A 26,284-nucleotide genomic window follows, 5' to 3' on the forward strand; every position below is an offset into this window, starting at 1 on the left:
TGCCGCTAATAATGGACCCATCTCAACTGAAATAATTCCCAGGCTGTTCCTCTATTGCCAGGTAGGTTCCATGATGCATCACTTACAAAAGGTATGGAATTAACTAAAGGACAATGGAGACAGTGAGACTAAAGACAGACAAAGTCAGTCCACAAGGGGTTAAAATACCCTTCTAGCATAGTATTTCTTAGTTTAATAAAGTGACAGGCCAGCTCTGAAACGGGTCGCAGATGCCCATTAGTGTGTGGACTGACTGCTGATCGGAGCAAAAGATGAGTGATGTCGTCCATGTCCGCTGCCGGGGATCGTCACCCCTCTGATACTTCTCGGCCTTTTGGCTAAGATCAAGTGGTCAAGTGGGGGAAGGCAACCATTTGGAGCCTTCCTGCCATTGTATGCCGGGGGGGATGCAGTCAGGGAGAAATCCCCTCGGGCAGAGTGTGGAGCTTTGGCTTGATGTAATGTCACTGCAAAGGAATCTGGAATGAATGTGTAATGCAATAAGGCACCCCAGAGTGTCATAAAAAAAAACCTGTCCTTCCTGATGGATGCGGCAAGCGGCTCAACATTGAGCTGTCAAACCAATCTGGTGACACAGCACCTGATCCTGCCACAAATATCTCCCAGATCACTGACTCTTTTTACACATGGGGTCAGAGTACACATTGCTGTCTGGAATGCAATGCCTCACCTTGAAGGCATTATCCTGTGGGAGTCCTGCCTCCCACCCTCTGGTGCTGCCCCAGCTGCTGTATCGCCAACATTCTCAGTGTTTTTATTTCAGATTGTCAACAGTTTCTATTTATTTTAATTTGCATGAAATGTAGTCACACAAACAGGGAACATCACATTGCTCAAAATTCCAGGTGCTGCTGGGGCTCTGGGGGATCAAGGTCAAAGGTCCAAGGTCACGGTCAGCGAGCGGCCGCCATCCATTTTGCCACTTCGCTATTTTGGCGGCGCGGAGCCGCCGTCCAGTCGCTGCCATGGTGACGGTGCTGAGGAGCGGGGCCTGGGCGTGGCGGGGACTCGGAGCCCGAGGATGGAGGCTCGGCCCGGGGGTATGGGCAGGCCCGGGGTCGCGGCCTCGGGCAGCGGCAGCCGGTTACCGGCCCCAACCCGGAGTCATAACAGGTAAATGGGGCCGGGCCGACAGCGGACCGATCACCACCGCCCCCCCCCCCGATCACCACCGCCCCCCCCCCCCGATCACCACCGCCCCCCACCCCGCCCCCCCCCCCCCCCGATCACCACCGCCCCCACTCCCCGCCCCCCCCCCCCGATCACCACCGCCCCCCCCCCCCGATCACCACCGCCCCCACTCCCCGCCCCCCCCCCCCGATCACCACCGCCCCCCACTCCCCGCCCCCACTCCCCGATCACCACCGCCCCCCCCCCCCCGATCACCACCGCCCCCCCCCCCGATCACCACCGCCCTCCCACTCCCCGCCCCCCCCCCCGATCACCACCGCCCCCCCCCCCGATCACCACCGCCCCCACTCCCCGCCCCCCCCCCCCGATCACCACCGCCCCCACTCCCCGCCCCCACTCCCCGATCACCACCGCCCCCCCCCCCGATCACCACCGCCCCCCCCCCGATCACCATCGCCCCCACTCCCCGCCCCCCCCCCCGATCACCACCGCCCCCCCCCCGATCACCACCGCCCCCCCCCCCGATCACCACCGCCCCCACTCCCCGCCCCGCCCCCCGATCACCCACCTACCCACCTCTCCACTCCCCCCTCACCTCCCCCGCTCTCCCCCCCCCCCCCCCCCCCCCGATCACCACCTCCCCCCCCATCCCCTCTGTCTCTCTCTCTCTCCCCGATCCCCTCTGTCTCTCTCTCTCTCTCCCCGATCCCCTCTGTCTCTCCCTCTCTCCCCGATCCCCTCTGTCTCTCTCTCTCTCCCCGATCCCCTCTGTCTCTCTCTCTCTCCCCGATCCCCTCTGTCTCTCTCTCTCTCCCCGATCCCCTCTGTCTCTCTCTCTCTCTCTCCCCGATCCCCTCTGTCTCTCTCTCTCTCTCCCCCGATCCCCTCTGTCTCTCCCTCTCTCCCCGATCCCCTCTGTCTCTCTCTCTCCCCGATCCCCTCTGTCTCTCTCTCTCCCGATCCCCTCTGTCTCTCTCTCTCTCCCCGATCCCCTCTGTCTCTCTCTCTCCCCGATCCCCTCTGTCTCTCTCTCTCTCCCCGATCCCCTCTGTCTCTCTCTCTCTCCCCGATCCCCTCTGTCTCTCTCTCTCTCCCCGATCCCCTCTGTCTCTCTCTCTCCCCGATCCCCTCTGTCTCTCTCTCTCTCCCCGATCCCCTCTGTCTCTCTCTCTCTCCCCGATCCCCTCTGTCTCTCTCTCTCTCCCCGATCCCCTCTGTCTCTCTCTCTCTCCCCGATCCCCTCTGTCTCTCTCTCTCCCCCGATCCCCTCTGTCTCTCTCTCTCCCCGATCCCCTCTGTCTCTCTCTCTCTCCCCGATCCCCTCTGTCTCTCTCTCTCCCCCGATCCCCTCTGTCTCTCTCTCTCTCCCCGATCCCCTCTGTCTCTCTCTCTCCCCGATCCCCTCTGTCTCTCTCTCTCTCTCCCCGATCCCCTCTGTCTCTCTCTCTCCCGATCCCCTCTGTCTCTCTCTCTCTCCCCGATCCCCTCTGTCTCTCTCTCTCTCCCCGATCCCCTCTGTCTCTCTCTCTCTCCCCGATCCCCTCTGTCTCTCTCTCTCCCCGATCCCCTCTGTCTCTCTCTCTCTCCCGATCCCCTCTGTCTCTCTCTCTCTCCCTGATCCCCTCTGTCTCTCTCTCCCCCCCCATCCCCTCTGTCTCTCTCTCTCTCCCCGATCCCCTCTGTCTCTCTCTCTCTCCCCGATCCCCTCTGTCTCTCTCTCTCTCCCCGATCCCCTCTGTCTCTCCCTCTCTCCCCGATCCCTCTGTCTCTCTCTCTCTCCCGATCCCCTCTGTCTCTCTCTCTCTCCCCGATCCCCTCTGTCTCTCTCTCTCTCCCCGATCCCCTCTGTCTCTCTCTCTCCCCGATCCCCTCTGTCTCTCTCTCTCTCCCCGATCCCCTCTGTCTCTCTCTCTCTCCCCGACCCCCTCTGTCTCTCTCTCTCTCCCCGATCCCCTCTGTCTCTCTCTCTCTCCCCGATCCCCTCTGTCTCTCTCTCTCCCCCGATCCCCTCTGTCTCTCTCTCTCTCCCCGATCCCCTCTGTCTCTCTCTCTCTCCCCGATCCCCTCTGTCTCTCTCTCTCTCCCCGATCCCCTCTGTCTCTCTCTCTTCCCCGATCCCCTCTGTCTCTTCTCGCTCTCTCTCTCCCGATCCCCTCTGTCTCTCTCTCTCCCGATCCCCTCTGTCTCTCTCTCTCCCGATCCCTCTGTCTCTCTCTCTCCCCGATCCCCTCTGTCTCTCTCTCTCCCCGATCCCCTCTGTCTCTCTCTCTCTCCCCGATCCCCTCTGTCTCTCTCTCTCCCCGATCCCCTCTGTCTCTCTCTCTCTCCCCGATCCCCTCTGTCTCTCTCTCTCCCCGATCCCCTCTGTCTCTCTCTCTCTCCCCGATCCCCTCTGTCTCTCTCTCTCTCCCCGACCCCCTCTGTCTCTCTCTCTCTCTCCCCGATCCCCTCTGTCTCTCTCTCTCTCCCCGATCCCCTCTGTCTCTCTCTCTCTCCCCGATCCCCTCTGTCTCTCTCTCTCTCCCCGATCCCCTCTGTCTCTCTCTCTCTCCCCGATCCCCTCTGTCTCTCTCTCTCTCCCCCGATCCCCTCTGTCTCTCTCTCTCCCCGATCCCCTCTGTCTCTCTCTCTCTCCCCGATCCCCTCTGTCTCTCTCTCTCTCCCCGATCCCCTCTGTCTCTCTCTCTCTCCCCCGATCCCCTCTGTCTCTCTCTCTCTCCCCCGATCCCCTCTGTCTCTCTCTCTCTCCCCGATCCCCTCTGTCTCTCTCTCTCCCCGATCCCCTCTGTCTCTCTCTCTCTCCCCGATCCCCTCTGTCTCTCTCTCTCTCCCCGATCCCCTCTGTCTCTCTCTCTCCCCGATCCCCTCTGTCTCTCTCTCTCTCTCCCGATCCCCTCTGTCTCTCTCTCTCTCCCCGATCCCCTCTGTCTCTCTCTCTCTCCCCGATCCCCTCTCTCTCTCTCTCTCTCCCCGATCCCCTCTGTCTCTCCCTCTCTCCCCGATCCCTCTGTCTCTCTCTCTCTCCCGATCCCCTCTGTCTCTCTCTCTCTCCCCGATCCCCTCTGTCTCTCTCTCTCTCCCGATCCCCTCTGTCTCTCCCTCTCTCCCCGATCCCCTCTGTCTCTCTCTCTCTCCCCCGATCCCCTCTGTCTCTCTCTCTCTCTCTCTCCCCGATCCCCTCTGTCTCTCTCTCTCTCCCCGATCCCCTCTGTCTCTCTCTCTCTCCCCGATCCCCTCTGTCTCTCTCTCTCCTCCCCGATCCCCTCTGTCTCTCTCTCTCTCCCCGATCCCCTCTGTCTCTCTCTCTCTCTCCCCGATCCCCTCTGTCTCTCTCTCTCTCCCCGATCCCCTCTGTCTCTCTCTCTCTCTCCCGATCCCCTCTGTCTCTCTCTCTCTCCCCGATCCCCTCTGTCTCTCTCTCTCTCCCCGATCCCCTCTGTCTCTCTCTCTCCCCGATCCCCTCTGTCTCTCTCTCTCTCTCCCGATCCCCTCTGTCCTCTCTCTCTCTCCCGATCCCCTCTGTCTCTCTCTCTCTCCCGATCCCCTCTGTCTCTCTCTCTCTCTCCCCGATCCCCTCTGTCTCTCTCTCTCTCCCCGATCCCCCTCTGTCTCTCTCTCTCTCCCCGATCCCCTCTGTCTCTCTCTCTCTCCCCGATCCCCTCTGTCTCTCTCTCTCTCCCGATCCCCTCTGTCTCTCTCTCTCTCCCCGATCCCCTCTGTCTCTCTCTCTCTCCCGATCCCCTCTGTCTCTCTCTCTCTCCCGATCCCCTCTGTCTCTCTCTCTCTCTCCCCGATCCCTCTGTCTCTCTCTCTCTCCCCGATCCCCCCTGTCTCTCTCTCTCCCCCGATCCCCTCTGTCTCTCTCTCTCCCCCCGATCTCCTCTGTCTCTCTCTCTCTCTCCCCGATCCCCTCTGTCTCTCTCTCTCTCTCCCGATCCCCTCTGTCTCTCTCTCTCCCCGACTCCCCTCTGTCTCTCTCTCTCTCCCCGATCCCCTCTGTCTCTCTCTCTCTCCCCCATCCCCTCTGTCTCTCTCTCTCTCTCTCCCCGATCCCCTCTGTCTCTCTCTCTCTCTCTCCCCGATCCCCTCTGTCTCTCCCTCTCTCCCCCGATCCCCTCTGTCTCTCTCTCTCTCCCCCGATCCCCTCTGTCTCTCTCTCTCTCCCCCGATCCCCTCTGTCTCTCTCTCTCTCTCTCCCCGATCCCCTCTGTCTCTCTCTCTCTTCCCGATCCCCTCTGTCTCTCTCTCTCCCCGATCCCCCTCTGTCTCTCTCTCTCTCCCCGATCCCCTCTGTCTCTCTCTCTCTCCCCGATCCCCTCTGTCTCTCTCTCTCTCCCCGATCCCCTCTGTCTCTCTCTCTCTCCCCGATCCCCTCTGTCTCTCTCTCTCCCCGATCCCCTCTGTCTCTCTCTCTCTCCCCGATCCCCTCTGTCTCTCTCTCTCTCCCCGATCCCCTCTGTCTCTCTCTCTCTCCCCGATCCCCTCTGTCTCTCTCTCTCTCCCCGATCCCCTCTGTCTCTCTCTCTCTCCCCGATCCCCTCTGTCTCTCTCTCTCTCTCCCCGATCCCCTCTGTCTCTCTCTCTCTCCCCGATCCCCTCTGTCTCTCTCTCTCTCCCCGATCCCCTCTGTCTCTCTCTCTCTCCCCGATCCCCTCTGTCTCTCTCTCTCTCCCCGATCCCCTCTGTCTCTCTCTCTCTCCCCGATCCCCTCTGTCTCTCTCTCTCTCTCCCCGAACACCTCTGTCTCTCTCTCTCTCCCCGATCCCCTCTGTCTCTCTCTCTCTCCCCCGATCCCCTCTGTCTCTCTCTGTTTCTCCGATCCCCTCTGTCTCTCTCTCTTACTCTCTCTCCCCGATCCCCTCTGTCTCTCTCTCTCTCCCCGATCCCCTCTGTCTCTCTCTCTCTCCCCCGATCCCCTCTGTCTCTCTCTCTCTCCCCCCGATCCCCTCTGTCTCTCTCTCTCCCCCCGATCCCCTCTGTCTCTCTCTCTCTCCCCGATCCCCTCTGTCTCTCTCTCTCCCCGATCCCCTCTGTCTCTCTCTCTCTCCCCGATCCCCTCTGTCTCTCTCTCTCTCCCCGATCCCCTCTGTCTCTCTCTCTCCCCGATCCCCTCTGTCTCTCTCTCTCTCTCCCCGATCCCCTCTGTCTCTCTCTCTCTCCCCGATCCCCTCTGTCTCTCTCTCTCTCCCCGATCCCCTCTCTCCTCTCTCTCTCTCCCCGATCCCCTCTGTCTCTCCCTCTCTCCCCGATCCCCTCTGTCTCTCTCTCTCTCTCCCCGATCCCCTCTGTCTCTCTCTCTCTCCCTCGATCCCCTCTGTCTCTCTCTCTCTCCCCGATCCCCTCTGTCTCTCCTCTCTCCCCGATCCCCTCTGTCTCTCTCTCTCTCCCCGATCCCCTCTGTCTCTCTCTCTCTCTCTCCCCGATCCCCTCTGTCTCTCTCTCTCTCCCCGATCCCCTCTGTCTCTCTCTCTCTCCCCGATCCCCTCTGTCTCTCTCTCTCTCCCCGATCCCCTCTGTCTCTCTCTCTCTCCCCGATCCCCTCTGTCTCTCTCTCTCTCCCCGATCCCCTCTGTCTCTCTCTCTCTCCCCGATCCCCTCTGTCTCCTCTCTCTCTCCCGATCCCCTCTGTCTCTCTCTCTCTCCCCGATCCCCTCTGTCTCTCTCTCTCTCCCCGATCCCCTCTGTCTCTCTCTCTCTCCCCGATCCCCTCTGTCTCTCTCTCTCCCCCGATCCCCTCTGTCTCTCTCTCTCTCCCTGATCCCCTCTGTCTCTCTCTCTCTCCCCCGATCCCCTCTGTCTCTCTCTCTCTCCCCGATCCCCTCTGTCTCTCTCTCTCTCCCCGATCCCCTCTGTCTCTCTCTCTCTCCCCGATCCCCTCTGTCTCTCTCTCTCTCCCCGATCCCCTCTGTCTCTCTCTCTCCCCGATCCCCTCTGTCTCTCTCTCTCTCCCCGATCCCCTCTGTCTCTCTCTCTCCCCGATCCCCTCTGTCTCTCTCTCTCTCCCCGATCCCCTCTGTCTCTCTCTCTCTCTCCCCGATCCCTCTGTCTCTCTCTCTCTCCCCGATCCCCCCTGTCTCTCTCTCTCCCCGATCCCCTCTGTCTCTCTCTCTCCCCCCGATCTCCTCTGTCTCTCTCTCTCTCCCCCGATCCCCTCTGTCTCTCTCTCTCTCTCTCCCCGATCCCCTCTGTCTCTCTCTCTCCCCGATCCCCTCTGTCTCTCTCTCTCTCCCCGATCCCCTCTGTCTCTCTCTCTCTCCCCGATCCCCTCTGTCTCTCTCTCTCTCCCCGATCCCCTCTGTCTCTCTCTCTCTCTCTCCCCGATTCCCCTCTGTCTCTCTCTCTCTCTCTCCCCCGATCCCCTCTGTCTCTCCCTCTCTCCCCGATCCCCTCTGTCTCTCTCTCTCTCCCCGATCCCCTCTGTCTCTCTCTCTCTCCCCGATCCCCTCTGTCTCTCTCTCTCTCTCCCCGATCCCCTCTGTCTCTCTCTCTCTTCCCGATCCCCTCTGTCTCTCTCTCTCCCCGATCCCCTCTGTCTCTCTCTCTCTCTCCCCGATCCCCTCTGTCTCTCTCTCTCTCCCCGATCCCCTCTGTCTCTCTCTCTCTCCCCGATCCCCTCTGTCTCTCTCTCTCTCCCCGATCCCCTCTGTCTCTCTCTCTCTCCCCGATCCCCTCTGTCTCTCTCTCTCTCTCCCCGATCCCCTCTGTCTCTCTCTCTCTCCCCGATCCCCTCTGTCTCTCTCTCTCTCCCCGATCCCCTCTGTCTCTCTCTCTCTCCCCGATCCCCTCTGTCTCTCTCTCTCTCCCCGATCCCCTCTGTCTCTCTCTCTCTCCCCGATCCCCTCTGTCTCTCTCTCTCTCCCCGATCCCCTCTGTCTCTCTCTCTCTCCCCCGATCCCCTCTGTCTCTCTCTCTCTCCCCGATCCCCTCTGTCTCTCTCTCTCTCCCCGATCCCCTCTGTCTCTCTCTCTCTCCCCGATCCCCTCTGTCTCTCTCTCTCTCTCCCCGAACACCTCTGTCTCTCTCTCTCTCCCCGATCCCCTCTGTCTCTCTCTCTCTCCCCGATCCCCTCTGTCTCTCTCTGTTTCTCCGATCCCCTCTGTCTCTCTCTCTTACTCTCTCTCCCCGATCCCCTCTGTCTCTCTCTCTCCCCGATCCCCTCTGTCTCTCTCTCTCTCCCCGATCCCCTCTGTCTCTCTCTCTCTCTCTCCCCGATCCCCTCTGTCTCTCTCTCTCCCCGATCCCCTCTGTCTCTCTCTCTCTCTGATCCCCTCTGTCTCTCTCTCTCTCTCCCGATCCCCTCTGTCTCTCTCTCTCTCCCCGATCCCCTCTGTCTCTCTCTCTCTCTGATCCCCTCTGTCTCTCTCTCTCTCCCCGATCCCCTCTGTCTCTCTCTCTCTCACTCTCTCTCCCCGATCCCCTCTGTCTCTGTCTCTCTTTCTCTCTCTCCCCCCGATCCCCTCTGTCTCTCTCTCTCTCTCTCTCCCCCCGATCCCCTCTGTCTCTGTCTCTCTCTCTGTCTCTCCCCGATCCTCTCTGTCTCTGTCTCTCTTTCTCTTTCTCCCCCCCGATCCCCTCTGTCTCTGTCTCTCTCTCTCTCCCCCCGATCCCCTCTGTGTGTGTCTCTCTCTCTCTCTCTTCCCCCCCCCCCCCCTCCCCACCGTTCCACATTAACTTGCTCTCTTTGTCTCTGGGTTCAGTGTATTGACTGTCGCTTGTCTGTAACAGATACCAGTAATCGGTTGCTGCACGCAGATCAGGCGGCGAGTGCTGACACGTTGGGTGAGGACAGGTATTACTGCCTGTACCAAACACACATCCCCACCAACCCTCTGCAGAAAGTGCTGCTGGCCATCGGCTCCGCCTTCATGTCTTTGTATGATCCATACCGGCATGGTGAGTATATTCATATAGATTGGGAAGAGCAGAGTAGCTCAATTTGTGAATTTCTTGAGTGTATTCAAGATAGCTTTCCTGGAGCAATATGTTGTAGAACCAACAAGAGGGCAGGACATACTAGATTTAGTAATGAGTAAAAAGCCAGACTTAGCTAATAATCTAACAGTAGGGGAACATTTATGACAGTGATTATAATATGATCGAATTCAATGTTAGGTTTGAAAAGGAGAAACGTAACAGTTACTAAGATTCTCGATTTTGGTAAGGCTAACTTAAACGGGATTCGACAGAAACTAACAACAGCAAATTTGGTCAAAACTGTTATCGGGTAAAACTACAGATAAGCACAGCGAGAGCGCGGGGAGATAAAGCTCGGCAGCTCGCGAATAAAAGTGAGAGCACAGCGAGAGCGCGGGGAGATAAAGCTCGGAGGCTCACGATTAAAAGCGGTGAGAGCACAGCGAGAGCGCGGGGAGATAAAGCTCGGAGGCTCACGATTAAAAGCGGTGAGAGCACAGCGAGAGCGCGGGGAGATAAAGCTCGGAGGCTCGAGATTAAAAGTGAGAGCACAGTGAGAGCGCGGGGAGATAAAGCTCGGAGGCTCGAGATTAAAAGTGAGAGCACAGCGAGAGCGCGGGGAGATAAAGCTCGGAGGCTCGAGATTTAAAAGTGAGAGCACAGCGAGAGCGCGGGGAGATAAAGCTCGGAGGCTCACGATTAAAAGTGAGAGCACAGCGAGAGCGCAGGGAGATAAAGCTCGGAGGCTCGTGATTAAAAGTGAGAGCACAGCGAGAGCGCGGGAGATAAAGCTCAGCAGCTCACGATTAAAAGCGAGAGCGCGGGAGATAAAGCTCGAAGGCTCATTATTAAAAGCGGTGAGAGCGCGGGGAGATAAAGCTCGGAGGCTCATTATTAAAAGCGGTGAGAGCACAGCGAGAGCGCGGGGAGATAAAGCTCGGAGGCTCATTATTAAAAGCGGGGAGAGCGCGGGGTGCGGGGAGAGCGCGGGGAGGGCGCGGGGAGAGCGCGACCAACTCAACCACACGCAGAAACTTGAAAAAGTGATGTCAGAATCAGCGCCGAGGGAAAGGAGTGGCGGAAGCTGAGGGAATTAAGAAACCTATTGCGGTAAGGATCTAGAATAATCTTTTTTTTAAAAAAAAGTAAATTTTAAAAAATAATTGAAACCTCTTTTTAAAAAAGCAATTAAATAAAAAAAATAAACAAACTAAGTAAATAAACAAAAGAACTAGAAATGTCAGTGCAGGTTCTGTGTCGGGATTGCATTTTGTGGCAGTTTGTGGGCAGTGAGACTGTTGCCATGTCTGCAGTAAATGACTCTGCCTGAGACACTCCGGCTCAGAGTCCTGGAGCTGGAATGTGAGTTAGAGAAACTCCGACACATAAGGGACGGGGAGGAATATCTGGACAGTTTTCTCCAGAATCCAGTCACACCTGGGAGGAAAGCACAGGTACAGGAGGGGAGAGTGTGACCGTCAGTCAGCAGGGTAGTGGGAACAGAGGGGAGGTAGAGAAAGATGTCCCACAGACTCTAGTCGTGTCCAACAGGTACAATGCACTTGATACCTGTGAGGATAAGGAAAAAGACTGTGGGTAGGACAGTCAGAATGCTGACCAAGGCACCATGGAACAGGGGGCTGTCTGAGGGGAGGAGGTGCAGAGTAGAAAGGTGGTAGTTATAGGAGATTTGATAATTAGAGGGATAGATAGGATTCTTTGCAGTCAGGATGGAGAGTCCCGAAGGGTGTGTTGCCTACCTGGTGCCAGGGTAGGGACATCTCGAAACGGCTCGAAAAGAATCTGGAAAGGGAGGGGGAGGGTCCAGTTGTTGTGATCCACGTTGGAACCAACGACATAGGAAAGAATAGGGAGGATATCGTGCTAAGGGAGTATCAGGAGTTAGGAACTAAATTGAAAAGCAGGACATCCAGGGTAGTAATCTCAGGATTATTACCTGAGCCACGTGCGAATTGGCATAGGGACAAACAGATCAGGAAAGTAAAGACAGGGTTGAAAGACTGGTGTAGGATGGAGGGTTCCATTTCATGGGACACTGGCACCAGTACTGGGACAGGAAGGAGCTGTACCACTGGGACGGGCTCCACCTGAACCGGAATGGGACCAGAGTCCTAACGGAAAGGATAAATAGGGTGGTTAATAAGACTTTAAGTGTGGGGGGGGGGGGGAGGGTTCAGGCAAAAATATTAGTAAAAAAGATAAAACAAGAGTAAGAAAAAGGGACTAGAGTAAAGTCCAGGCCAGTGTTGTAGAAACCATAAATACTGGGAAACAATAAAATAACTGAAATAAACACAGCTGGAGTGATAAATAAGAAAAATGATACCGTAAAAATTGTAAAAGTAAAAGGAACTACTACTAAAGATGAATTAATCTGCCTGTTCAGCAATGTATACAACATCCAAAATAAAACAGGGGAACGAGGCAATAATCTGTAGCAAGGAACCAGATGTAGTCGGAATAAATAAAACATGGCTACATAAAGGACAGGACTGGCAACTAAATATTGCAGGTTATAACATAAAGGATAGGGAAGGAAGGGGGTGGAGTAGCTGTATTAATTAGAGATAACATAATGGCAGGAGAAAAAAGGGAAATAACTAACAGAAGGATAGAAACAGGATCCATATGGATTGAAGTAAAAGATAAGAAGGGATCGATCACACTGATAGGGGTATACTACAGACCACCTAATAGTGGAAAGGAGCTGGAGGAAGGAATATGTAAGCAAATGTGTGAAATGAGTAAAGGACATAGAATAATAATCATGGAAGATTTTAACTATCCCCCAATAAACTGGTAGGGAGAGATAGGTAAAGGGGTACAGGGAATGGAGTTTTTACAGTGTGTACAGGACTCATTTCCTACCCAATATGTAAAATGCCCAACAAGAGAGGAAGCACTGCTGGATCTAGTAATGGGAAATGAACCAGAACAGGCAAGAGAAGTAAGTGTAAGGGAACATCTAGGCAATAGTGATCACAACATAATAAGGTTTAAGATAAAGATTGAGAAGTAAGACAAAGAACAAAGTAATAAATTGGAAAAACGCTGATTTTAAGGGAATGTGAATGGAACTAGGGAAAATAAACTGGAAAAATTTACTGACAAACAAAGAAATAGAACAGCAATGGGAAACATTTGAACCGGTGATTAATAGAGTTCAGGAGAAATATATTCCACTAAAAAGCAAGAACAGACTAGCCTGGAATGAAACACTATGGAAGAATAAAGAAATAAGGGCAAAATTGAAACTAAAGAAAACGGCATTCACCAAATACATAAGACAATAAAGGAGAGGATGGCAAAAGGGAATGTGAAAAGTTTAGGAAAGAAATTTTTTTTAAAATTAGGAAGGTAAAGAGAAACTACAAAATGCAATTATCAAGGAATATCAAAAAAAAGTGAGGTATTCTACAGACACATAAATAACAGAAGAAAAATCAGGATAGGGATAGGGCCACTAAGGGATGCACAAGATAAACTCACAGGTAATGACAGCGAAATGGCAGAAATATTAAACAGTTACTTTGCCTCAGTATTTATCGGGGAGACTGACACGGTGGGTATGACAGAGGAAGAGATCAAAAAAGATATAAAGACATTTAAGATGGAAAGAGGGGAGATCATTGATAAACTAATCAAACTTAGAGAGGATAAAACCCCTGGTCCGGATGGATTGTATCCATGAATATTAAAAGAGGTTTGGGAAGAGATAGCAGAGGCTCTATTACATATATATAAAAATTCATTAGAAAAGGGAATAGTGCCAGAGGACTGGCGGACAGATAATGTTATTCCTATATTTAAAAAGGGAGATAGTTCCCTGGACTGGTTCTATCGACCAGTTAGCTTAATGTCAGTGGTAGGAAAGATAATGGAATCTTTACTCAAAGATATAATAGAGAAATATCCAGAAATCAAAAATATAATAAAGAGCAGTCAGCACGGATTTCAGAAGGGAAAGTCATGCTTGACCAAACTTATTGATTTCTTTGAAGAAGTAACAGAAAGAGTAGACAAGGGTAATGTAGTAGATGTAATATATTTGGATTTTCAAAAGGCCTTCGATAAGGTACCGCATTGTAGACTCATGACTGAGGTCAGAGCATGTGGAGTCAGGGGACAAGTAGCAGAATGGATAGCAAGCTGGGTACAAAACAGAGAACAGAGAATATGGTTTAAAGGTAGTTACTCAGACTGGCAAAAGGTAGGAAGTGGTGTTCCACAAGGATCAGTGCTGGGACCACTGTTGTTCATTATTTGCATAAATGATATGGACTTGGGAATCAGAAGTACAATTTCAAAATTTGTGGACAACAGCAAATTGGGGGTGTAGTTAATACAAAGGAAGAATGTGTCAAAATACAAGAGAACATTAATAAACTTGCAGAATGGGCGTGTAATTGGCAAATGAATTTCAATATAGATAAGTGTGAGGTGGTGCATTTTGGTAGGAAGAATAAGGAGGCCACATACTGTTTGAAAAATAAGAGTCTGAACAGGGTAGAGAAGCAGAGGGATTTAGGGGTACAGATACACAAATCACTAAAAATAGTGACACCGCAGGTTAATAAGACAATTTATTAAAAAAAAGCAAATCAAGCACTGGGGTTCATTTCTAGTGGAATAGAATTGAAAAGCAGAGAAGTTATACTAAACTTGGAGTATTGTGCACAGTTCTGGTCTCCACATTATAAAAAGGATATAGAGGGTGCAAAAAAGATTTACTAGGATGATACCAGAAATGAGCGAGAGATTATACCTATCAGGAAAGATTGAACAGGCTGGGGCTCTTTTCTGTAGAAAAGAAAAGACTGAGAGGTGATCTGATAGAGGTCTTTAAGATATGAAAAGGTTTGATAGGGTAGACGTAGAGAAGATATTTCCACTTGTGGGGGAGACCAGAACTAGGAGCCATAAATATAAGATAGTCGCTAATAAATCCAATAGGGAAATCAGGAGAAACTTCTTTACCCAGAGAGTGATTAAAATGTGGAACTCGCTCCCATAAGGAGTAGTTGAGGTAAATAGCATAGATGCATTTAAGGGGGAGCGAGATAAACACATGAGGGAGAAAGGAATAGAAGGATATGTTAATAGGGTTAGATGAAGAAGGGTGGGAGGAGACTCACGTGGAACATAAATACCGGCATAGACCAGTTGGGCCAAATGGCCTGATTCTGTGCTGTACATTCTTTGTAATTCTTTGTAACACTTAGTTCAAAAAAGAATTTAGCTTAATACAGGACCAGTATATACCCCTAAGGGGCAAGAACTCTATTTACCAAATAAAACAGCCCTGGTTGACAAAAGAGGAAAGAGATCATTTTAAACTAAAGGAAAGGGGAGTAGGAGAGATAGTAAAAGCTTCAAAAAGGGAATCCAAAAAGAAACTTGCGAGGGACATGAAGATTAACACAAAATGTTTTTACAATATTAGAAGAAAAGGGGCAATGTGGGCCCTTTAAAAACAGATGTGGATAATATTGTAAATGAAAATAAGGAAATGGCAGACTTGTTGAATAATTACTGTGTGTCAGTCTTCACAGTAGAGGAAGAGGAGAATATACCTGACATTCCAGGGAAACTAATAATGAATCGAGGACTGGAATTCATTAAAGTTAACGTAAGCAAGAAAACAGTAATAGAAAGAATAATGGCACTAAAGACTGACAAATCCCCAGGCCCTGATGGTTTCCACCCCAGGGTTTTAAAGGAAGTAGGTGAGGAAATTGCAGATGCTTTAGCCATAATCTTCCAAAGCCCTCTCGATTCAGGAATTGTCCCTTTTAGATTGGAAAATTGCAAATGTAACTCCATTATTTAAGAAAGGTGAGAGAGAGAAACCAGGAAATTATAGACCTGTTAGTCTATCATCTGTTGTGGGGAAGTTATTGGAATCTATAATTAAGGACAGTGTGACTGGGCACTTAGAGGAATTTGAGCTGATTAGAGAGAGTTAACATGGATTTGTAAAGGGTAGGTCATGTCTAACGAAAGTAATTGAATTTTCAGAGGAAGTAACTAAAGTAGTGGACAGGAGAATGTCTATGGATATAGTTTACATGGACTTCCAGAAGTAACATTTGCGCCAGACAAGTGCCAGGCAATGACCATCTCTAACAAGTGAGTCTAACCACCTCCCCTTGACATTCAACGGCATTACCATCACCAAATCCCCCACCATCAACATCCTGGGGGTCACCATTGACCAGAAACTTAACTGGACCAGCCACATAAATACTGTGGCTACAAGAGCAGGTCAGAGGCTGGGTATTCTGTGGCGAGTGACTCACCTCCTGACTCCCCAAAGCCTTTCCACCATCTACAAGGCACAAATCAGGAGTGTGATGGAATACTCTCCACTTGCCTGGATGAGTGCAGCTCCAACAACACTCAAGAAGCTCCACACCATCCAGGACAAAGCAGCCCGCTTGATTGGAATCCCATTGACCACCCTAAACATTCACTCCCTTCACCACCGGCGCACTGTGGCTGCAGTGTGTACCACCCACAGGATGCACTGCAACAACGCGCCAAGGCTTCTTTGACAGCACCTCCCAAACCTGCGATCTCTATCACCTAGAAGGACAAGGGCAGCAGGCACATGGGAACAACACCACCTGCACGTTCTGCTCCAAGTCACCCACCATCCCGACTTGGAAATATATCGCCGTTCCTTCATCGTCGCTGGGTCAAAATCCTGGAACTTCCTACCTAACAGCACTGTGGGAGAACCTTCACCACACGGACTGCAGCGGTTCAAGAAGGCGGCTCATCACCACCTTCTCAAGGGCAATTAGGGATGGGCAATAAATGCCAGCGACGCCCACATCCCATGAACAAATTTAAAAATAACTTCCAGAAGGCATTCAATAAAGTTCCACATAAAAGACTGTTAGCTAAAGTTAAAGCTCATGGAATTGAAGGCAAATTATTGACCTGGTTCGGAGATTGGTTAGGCGGTAGAAGACAGAGAGTAGGGATAATGGGAATGTGTTCGAATTGGAAGGAAGTGACTGGTGATGTCCCACAAGGGTCTGCACTGGGGCCCCCAACTATTCACTATATTTATCAATGACATAGATATCACAATAGAGAGCCATGTATCCAGGTTTGCTGATGACACAAAGATTAGTGGCATAGTAAGTAGTAGTGTGGACGGGAGCATAAAATTATAGAGAGACATTGATAGATTAAGTGAGTGGGCAAAACTGTGGCAGATGGATTTCAACGCAGGTAAGTGTTATGGAGCCAAGGTGGGTGGATGGAGTTAGGATACAGATCAGCCATGATCTCATTGAATGGCGGCACGGGCTTTAGGGGCTGAATGGCCTCCTTCTGTTCCTATGTTACGTTCACTCTCACTCCCCAGATGTCCTCCTGGCTATAGGTTCTGCTAGTGTTCAACTGATCTGTGCAGAACACACAATCCCAGGTTTAATCCCTGGTCTGTGCAGATCTCAGCCATGGTAACAATTGGGGCACTACCATAGGCTATAGTGCCCGTAGATTGGCGAGGGTTTCTGCTCCCAGTCACTGTCCAGTGACCCCTGGGGAAGGTGCACGTCACTGGTGTGTGAGAAGAGGATCAGCGTCAGGATCAGCTGTCATACTCTCCATACTTAGACACCCGGCCAACACTTGCTGTCTGGTCTTGCACATCAAGAAAGGCCACGGATAAAATACACAAGACTACACTACCCACGGAGCTCTACCCCAGTGACAGTCAGCACCTTCTAGAGAGGGCAGAAAACTGGGGAAAGAGCAATTCCCTCTGCCCTGCGACTGACGCCTCGCTCTGCCCTGCGACTGACGTCTTGCTCCCCCATGCCTGTGATATATCTTACCTACCCACCCTCTCAATAATCCCTCAACCTCACCGACCCACTTCTTATCGTATCCCTTAATCCCATCTTTCTCCAGAAATCCATCTCTCGACCTTTATTCACATTGTTCCCTTCAGTATCCTTCCCTGGTAACTTAATCCACGACTCGATTCCCCTCTGGGTGATAACGTTCCCCCGACTTCCCTTCTTACTCCTTGCCCCCTCATTCTTACCCTGTACCCTGTAATTAAAACCCTTCACCACAGGGAACAGTTTGATTTAACTTTGTCAATTGTCTCCAAAATCTTGAATGGTTTAGTTTATCACCTCATTCTCTTTTCCAAAGGAAACGAGCCCAACCTCATTAACCTTTCCTCAAAACTTCGATCCGACATCTTGAAGTGTCTTCACTTTCCCCCCTGTACGTTATTGTGCTACCTGATGTGAACTCTTTTCTCCATCCACGTATTTCAGTTTATTTGATTTGTTTTCTTTTTGTCATAGATATGGTGGCTGTTCTGGGAGAAACCACAGGGCAGTTAGCAATCCAAAAAATGAGGGACAGGATGAGAAACGACCCTGAGGGACACCAGATTCTGCAGTAAGTGTGACCGTCCATTTCCACGGTGGGGTAAAGGTGGTGAGAGTTGGTAAAAGGGCTGGTGCATTTATTTACTGTCTTCAAAACAGGAAAGCTGAAATAAAAGCAGAAAGTGCCGGGAACGTACAGCCCGAATATAGAACAAGGGTCAAGAGGTCAGGACACAGTGGTGAAGGGCAAGGGTCAGAGGGCAAGACACAGTGGGTGAAGAGCAAGGGTCAAAGGGCAGGACACAGCAGGTGAAGGGGAAGGGTCAGAGAGCAGAATACAGTGGGTGAAGGGGAAGGAGCAGAGGGCAGGACACGGGGAAGGGTCAAAGGGCAGGACACAGTAGGTGAAAGGCTAGGGTCAGAGGGCAGGGCAAGGGTCAGAGGGCAAGACACAGTGGGTGAAGGACACGGGGAGAAGACATGGTACATCGGGATGCAGTGGATGAGTGACCAAGCTTAGGTTTTAAAGCCTGTACTTTGGCGAGGAAGGAGAGACAGAGAGGGGAGCGGTTCCACAGTATGAAGTCTTTTGAAACAATAGGAGAAGGACACAGTGCGATTAATCTTGATTTCAACACAGGGAGGAGGGAGAATGAGTAAGTCGGCATATTTAGAACTTAGCGGGAATAGCAGAAAGAGCTGACTACAGTGGTAAATATAAAATAGTGAGAGAGGGGGAGGGGGCAGGGCGACGGGGTCTCTGTTTCAATGCAGTATATTCCCAGTATTCTCCATTCCGAGGTGTCAGGATTTCACTGTGTCTCTGGCTGTTCTTGTTTGTAGGGAGAGGCCTCGGATCAGCACATCCACACTGGATCTGACCGGCCTGAGGGAGTTACCTGAAGGAGCATTTGGCAGGGAGTACGTCCGGTTCCTTGACGTTAATGTGAGTTTAATATTTTACCGACCTATCCCGCTCATACCTGGGGCAGTGGGAGTGTCCTGTAGTCCAGTCACCATCGTCCATCATACCTGGGGCAGTGGGAGTGTCCTGTAGTCCAGTCACCATCGTCCATCATACCTGGGGCAGTGGGAGAGTACTGCAGTATACTGTACTGTAGTCAGTCACCATCGTCCATCATACCTGGGGCAGTGGGAGAGTACTGCAGTATACTGTACTGTAGTCAGTCACCATCACCGCCTTCAATTGAACAATTGTCTTTGTAAAATGAAGGCAGACTCTTGCCTTGTGAGCGCTTGCTGCAATATCCAGGTAGTGTGGTCACTAACTCACTGCAGGACAGGGTGATGGACTTTCACTGCAGTGTACATGTACTTCTGTAACAGAGGGACAGTTTCGCTGAAGGGTATTGTCTGGCGCAAAGTGGCTGCCGCTTTCCCTACATTAGAAAAGTGACTACACTTCAAAAAAATTACTTTTTAAAAAATTCATTCATAGGATGTGGGCATCGCTGGCAAGGCCAGCATTTATTGCCCATCCCTAATTGCCCTTGAGAAGGTGGTGGTGAGCCGCCTTCTTGAACCACTGCAGTCCGTGTGGTGAAGGTTCTCCCACAGTGCTGTTAGGGAGGGAGTTCCAGGATTTTGACCCAGCGACGATGAAGGAACGGCGATATATTTCCAAGTCGGGATGGTGTGTGACTTGGAGGGGAACGTGCAGGTGGTGTTGTTCCCATGTGCCTGCTGCTCTTGTCCTTCTAGGTGGTAGAGGTCATGGGTTTGGGAGATGCCGTTGAAGAAGCCTTGGCGAGTTGCTGCAGTGCATCCTGTGGATGGTACACACTGCAGCCACTGCGTGCCGGTGGTGAAGGGAGTGAATGTTTAGGGTGGTGGATGGGGTGCCAATCAAGCGGGCTGCTTTGTCCTGGATGGTGTGGAGCTTCTTGAGTGTTGTTGGAGCTGCACTCATCCAGGTAAGTGGAGAGTATTCCATCACACTCCTGACTTGTGCCTTGTAGATGGTGGAAAGGCTTTGGGGAGTCAGGAGGTGAGTCACTCGCCGCAGAATACCCAGCCTCTGACCTGCTCTTGTAGCAACAGTATTTATGTGGCTGGTCCAGTTTAGTTTCTGGTCAGTGGTGACCCCCAGGATGTTGATGGTGGGGGATTCGCCGATGGTAATGCCGTTGAATGTCATGGGGAGGTGGTTAGACTCTCTCTTGTTGGAGATGGTCATTGTCTGGCGTGAATGTTACTTGCCACTTATCAGCCCAAGCCTGGATATTGTCCAGATCTTGATGCATGCGGGCACAGATTGAGGGGTTGTGAATGGAACTGAACACTGTGCAATCATCAGAAAACAGCCACACTTCTGACCTTATGATGGAGGGAAGGTCATTGATGAAGCAGCTTAAGATGGTTGGGCCTAGGACATTGCCCTGAGGAACTCCTGCAGCGATGTCCTGGGGCTGAGATGATTGGCCTCCAACAATCACTTCCTTTGTGCTAGGTATGACTCTAGCCACTGGAAAGTTTTCCCCCTGATTCCCACTGACTTCAATTTTACTAGGGTTCCTTGGTGCCACACTTGGTCAAATGCTGCCTTGATGTCAAGGACAGTCACTCTCACCTCACCTCAGGAATTCAGCTCTTTTGTCCATGTTTGGACCAAGGCTGTAATGAGGTCTGGAGCCGAGTGGTCCCGGCGGAACCAAAACTGAGCATCGATGAGCAGGTTATTGGTGAGTAAGTGCCGCTTGATAGCACTGTCGACGACACCTTCCATCACTTTGCTGATGATTGAGAGTAGACTGATGGGGCGGTAATTGGCCAGATTGGATTTGTCCTGCTTTTTGTGGACAGGACATACCTGGGCAATTTTCCACGTTGTCGGGCAGACGCCAGTGTTGTAGCTGTACTGGAACAGTTTGGCTAGAGGCGCAGCTAGTTCTGGAGCACAAGTCTTCAGCACTACAGCCGAGATGTTGTCGGGGCCCATAGCCTTTGCTGTATCCAGTGCACTCAGCCGTTTCTTGATATCACATGGAGTGAATCGAATTGGCTGAAGACTGGCTTCTGTGATGGTGGGGATATAGGGAGGAGGCTGAGATGGATCATCCACTCGACACTTCTGGCTGAAGATGGTTGCAAACGCTTCAGCCTTGTTTTTTGCACTCACGTGCTGGACTCCGCCATCATTGAGGATGGGGATGTTTACAGAGCCTCCTCCTCCCGTTAGTTGTTTAATTGTCCACCACCATTCACGACTGGATGTGGCAGGACTGTACTTCATTGGCTGTAAAGTGCTTTGGGATGTACTGAGATTGTGAAATTCAAGTTCTTCTAACCAATAACTCCAGTCCCCTGTGTATGGTATAGACAGAATGGGTTAGTACAGCTGCAGTATGTGCTGTGTATATCTCTGTACCTCCCACCTGTGTACATGTTTTTGTATACCTGGGGGAGAACTTCTGCACTGGTTTGATTTGCTGCATTTCTAGCAGCATTTGTAGAATTGGTTGCATCTTTTGCTGCAGTCTGTACAGTACTGTCTCCCCTCTGGACCCATGAAGACTTCGCGCTGTGTGCCAGGTGGATTATATTCTCTGAATTCCAGTAAAGGTACTGGCCACTAGGTCCCAGGTTTAGCTGGGGCTGGGGTGGGAGAGCTACAATTGGCCTCAGCATTTCTGGGCTAGGGAGGGAAGAACAATCAGTCGGGGTTGCTATTCCTGATCACTCTCCAATGAGTTCTGCGTGACAGTGGGCGTGCGTGGACGGGATTGGGCTTAGCTATGGTGCCACCAGCGGTGCAGTAGTCCATAGGCACTCAGCATCTAGGCTCACACGTGAAGAGCAAGGTACCAGAGGATGCTCATGGTTCCCCAGCAGGAGGAGTCACTGGTGAAACAAAAATCAAATCATAGAAACACTTGTATTTATATAACATCATTCACAATGTCCCAAAGCACTTTAAGCCAACAAAGTACTTTTGAAGCATAGTCACTGTTGTAATGATAGAATCATACAGCACAGGAGAGGCCATTCTGCCCATCGTGCCTGTGCCGGCTCTTTGAAAGAGCTATCCAGTTAGTCCCACTCCCCTGCGCTTTCCCCATAGCCATGCAATTTTTTCCCCTTCAAGTATTTATCCAATTCCATTTTGAAAATTATTATTGAATCTGCTTCCACCGCCCTTTCAGGCAGCGCGTTCCAGATCATCACAACTCACTGCGTTAAAAAAAAACTTCTCATCTCCCCTCTGGTTCTTTTGCCAATTATCTTAAATCTGTGTCCTCTGGTTACTGACCCTCCTGCCACTAGAAACAGTTTCTCCTTATTTACTCTATCGAAACGCCTCATGATTTTGAGCACCTCGATCAAATCATCCCGTAACCTTCTCTGCTGTAAGGAGAACAACTCCAGTTTCTGGAAGGAAGCTGGTAATTCAGGAAGTGGTAACAGGGCACTTAGAAAATCATAATATGATTAGGCAGAGTCACCATGGTTTTATGAAAGGGAAATCGTGTTTGACAAATTCATTAGAGTTTTTTGAGGGTGTAACTAGCAGTGTAGATAACGGGGAACCAGTGGATGGAGTATATTTGGATTTTCAAAAGGCATTCGATAAGGTGCCACATAAAAGGTTGTTACACAAGATTAAGGCTCATGGGGTTGGGGGTGATATATTAGCATGGATAGAGGATTGGTTAAAGGACAGAAAACAGCAACGGCTATGGGCCCCAACAACAGCCCGGCTGTAGTGCTGAAGACTTGTGCTCCAGAACTAGCCACGCCTCTAGCCAAACTGTTCCAGTACAGCTACAACACTGGCATCTACCCGACAATGTGGAAAATTGCCCAGGTATGTCCTGTCCACAAAAAGCAGGACAAATCCAATCCGGCCAATTACCGCCCCATCAGTCTACTCTCGATCATCAGCAAAGTGATGGAAGGTGTCGTCGACAGTGCTATCAAGCGGCACTTACTCACCAATAACCTGCTCACCGATGCTCAGTTTGGGTTCTGTCAGGACCACTCGGCTCCAGACCTCATTACAGCCTTGGTCCAAACATGGACAAAAGAGCTGAATTCCTGAGGTGAGGTGAGAGTAACTGCCCTTGACATCAAGGCAGCATTTGACTGAGTGTGGCACCAAGAAGCCCTAGTAAAATTGAAGTCAATGGGAATCAGGCAGAAAACTCTCCAGTGGCTAGAGTCATACCTAGCACAAAGGAAGATGGTAGTGGTTTTTGGAGGCCAATCATCTCAGCCCCAGGACATTGCTGCAGGAGTTCCTCAGGGCAGTGTCCTAGGCCCAACCATCTTCAGCTGCTTCATCAGTGACCTTCCCTCCATCATAAGGTCAGAAATGGGGATGTTCGCTGATGATTGCACAGTGCTCAGTTCCATTCGCAACCCCTCAGATAATGAAGCAGTCCATGCCCGCATGCATCAAGACCTGGACAACGTCCAGGCTTGGGCTGATAAGTGGCAAGTAAAATTCGCGCCAGATAAGTGCCAGGCAATGACCATCTCCAACAAGAGAGTCTAACCACTTCCCCTTGACATTCAACGGCATTACCATCACTGAATCCCCCACCATCAACATCCTGGGGGTCACCATTGACCAGAAATTTAACTGGACCAGCCATATAAATACTGTGGCTACAAGAGCAGATCAGAGGCTGGGTATTCTGTGGCGAGTGACACACCACCTAACTCCCCAAAGCCTTTCCACCATCTACAAGGCACAAGTCAGGAGTGTGATGGAATACTCTCCACTTGCCTGGATGAGTGCAGCTCCAACAACACTCAAGAAGCTTGACACATCCAGGACAAAGCAGCCCGCTTGATTGGCACCCTATCCACCACCCTAAACATTCACTCCCTTCACCACCAGCGCACCGTGGCTGCAGTGTTTACCATCAACGGGATGCACTGCAGCAACTTGCCAAGGCTTCTTCGACAGAACCTCCCAAACCCGCGACCTCTACCACCTAGAAGGATAAGGGCAGCAGGCACATGGGAACAACACCACCTGCATGTTCCCCTCCAAGTCACACACCATCCCGACTTGGAAATATATCGCCGTTCCTTCGTCGTCACTGGGTCAAAATCCTGGAACTCCCTTCCTAACAGCACTGTGGGAGAACCTTCACCACACGGACTGCAGCGGTTCAAGAAGGTGGCTCACCACCACCTTCTCAAGGACAATTAGGGATGGGCAATAAATGCTGGCCTTGCCAGCGAAGCCCACATCCCATGAATGAATTAAAAACAAAACGGGTCATACTCAGGTTGGCAGGCTGTAACTAGTGGGGTGCCACAAGGATCAGTGCTTGGGCCTCAGCTATTTACAATCTATATTAATGACTTAGATGAAGGGACCAAGTGTAATGTATCCAAGCGTGCTGATGATACAAAGCTAGGTGGCAAAGTAAGCTGTGAGGAGGACACAGAGTCTGCAAAGGGATATAGACAGGTTAAGTGAATGGGCAAGAAGGTGGCAGATGGAGTATAATGTGGGGAAATGTGAAATTATTCACTTTGGTAGGAAGATAGAAAAACAGAATATTGTTTAAATGGTGAGAAACTATTAAATGTTGATGTTCAAAGAGACTTGGGTGTCCTCATACAAGAAACACAAAAAGTTAGTATAGAAACATAGAAAATAGGAGCAGGAGTAGGCCATTCGGCTCTTTGAGCCTGCTTCGCCATTCAAAATGATCATGGCTGATCGTCTAACTCAGGACCCTGTTACCGCTTTTTCCCCATATCCCTTGATCCCTTTAGCATTAAGAAATATATCTATCTCCTTCTTGAATACATCTAATGACTTGGCCTCCACTGCCTTCTGTGGTAGAGAATTCCACAGGTTCACCACCCTCTGAGTGAAGAAATTTCTCCTCATCTCAGTTCTAAATGGCATACCCCGTATCCTGAGACTGTGACCCCTGGTTCTGGACTTCCCCAGCCATTGGGAACATCCTCCCTGCATCTAGTCTGTCTAGTCCTGTTAGAATTTTATATGTTTCCATGGGATCACCTCTCATTCTTCTAAACTCTAGTGAATATAGGCCTAGTCGACCCAATCTCTCCTCATACGTCAGTCCTGCCATCCCAGGAATCAGTCTGATAAACCTTCGTTGCACTCCCTCCATGGCAAGGACATCCTTCCTCAGATAAGGAGACCAAAACTGCACACAGTACTCCAGATGTGGTCTCACCAAGGCCCTGTATAACTGCAGTAAGACATCCCTGCTCCTGTATGCAAATCCTCTTGCAATGAACGCCAACATACCATTCGCCTTCCTAACTGCTTGCTGCACCTGAATGCTCACTTTCAGCGACTGGTGTGCAAGGACACCCAGGTCTCGTTGCACCTCCCCTTTTCCCAATCTATCACCATTCAGATAATAACCTGCCTTTCTGTTTTTACAACCAAAGTGGATAACCTCACATTTATCCACGTTATACTGCATCTGCCATGTTCTTGCCCACTCACCCAACTTTCTAAATCACATTGGAGCCTCTTTGCATCCTCCTCACAGCTCACATTCCACCCCAGCTTTGTGTCATCTGCAAACTTGGAAATGTTACATTTAGTTCCCTCATCCAAATAATTGATATATATTGTGAATAGCTGGGGCCCAAGCACTGATCCCTGCGGTACCCCACTAGTCACTGCCTGCCACCCGGAAAAAGACCCGTTTATTCCTACTCTCTGTTTCCTGTCTGTCAACCAATTCTCAATCCCAGCCAGTATATTCCCCCCAATCCCATGTGCTTTAATTTTGCACACTAATCTCTTATGTGGGACCTTATCAAAAGCCTTCTGAAAATCCAAATACACCACATCCATTGGTTCTCCCCTATCTATTCTACAAGTTACATCCTCAAAAAACTCAGTAGGTTTGTTAAGCATGATTTCCCTTTCATAAACCCATGCTGACTTTGTCCAATCCCGTTAATGCCCTCCAAGTGTTCTGTTATCACATCTTTTATAATAGACTCTAGCATTTTCCCCACTACTGATGTTAGGCTAACTGGTCTGTAATTCCCTGTTTTTTCTCTCCCTCCTTTTTTAAATAGTGGGGTTACATCTGCCACCCTCCAATCTGTAGGAACTATTCCAGAGTCTATAGAATTTTGGAAGATGATCACCAATGCATCCACTATTTCCAGGGCCACTTCCTTTAGTACTCTGGGATGTAGATTATCAGGCCCTGGGGATTTGTCAGCCTTTAGCCTGTTTTCTGACTAATACTGGTTTCCTCCATTTCCTCCCTCTCACTAGATCCTTGGTTCCCTAACATTTCTGGCAGGTTATTTGTGTCCTCCTTTGTGAAGACAGAACCAAAGTATGTGTTTAATTGTTCTGCCATATCTTTGTTCCCCATTATAATTTCCCCCATTTCTGACTGTAAGGGACCTACATTTGTCTTCACTAATCTTTTTCTCTTGACATAATTATAGAAGCTTTTACAGTCAGTTTTTATGTTCCCTGCTAGTTTACTCTCATACTCTATTTTTCCCCTCTTAATCAATCTCTTTGTCCTCCCTTGCTGATTCTCAACTGCTCCCAATCCTCAGGCTTGCCGCTTTTTCTGGCAATTTTATATGTCTCCTCTTTGGATCTAACACTATCCCTAAATTCTTTTGTAAGCCACGGTTGAGCCACCTTTCCTGTTTTATTTTTGCGCCAGACAGGAATGAATAATTGTTGTAATTCCTGCACACGTTCTTTAAATATTTGCCATTGCCTGTCCACCATCGTCCCTTTTAGTAAAATTCCCCAAATCTATCATAGCCAACTCGCACCTCATACTTTCATAATTTCCTTTATTTAGATTCAGGACCCTAGTTTCGGA

General features: G+C 50.6%; 1 protein-coding gene across 1 annotated transcript in view; it reads left to right on the plus strand.

Annotated features, from left to right (window-relative positions):
• The first annotated feature begins 882 nt into the window (after positions 1-882).
• Positions 883-26,284, plus strand: part of coq4 (coenzyme Q4 homolog (S. cerevisiae)) — a 34,614-nt gene continuing 9,212 nt past the window's right edge. The window contains exons 1-4 of the mRNA XM_067978741.1: positions 883-1,134; positions 8,878-9,045; positions 17,424-17,520; positions 18,294-18,396. Coding sequence (XP_067834842.1) covers positions 987-1,134; positions 8,878-9,045; positions 17,424-17,520; positions 18,294-18,396 — 516 coding nt within the window. The 5' untranslated portion in view covers positions 883-986. The remainder of the gene's footprint in view (positions 1,135-8,877; positions 9,046-17,423; positions 17,521-18,293; positions 18,397-26,284) is intronic.

This window comes from Heptranchias perlo, unplaced genomic scaffold, assembly GCF_035084215.1.
Source record: "Heptranchias perlo isolate sHepPer1 unplaced genomic scaffold, sHepPer1.hap1 HAP1_SCAFFOLD_378, whole genome shotgun sequence".
Classification (NCBI taxonomy): Eukaryota; Metazoa; Chordata; class Chondrichthyes; order Hexanchiformes; family Hexanchidae; genus Heptranchias; species Heptranchias perlo.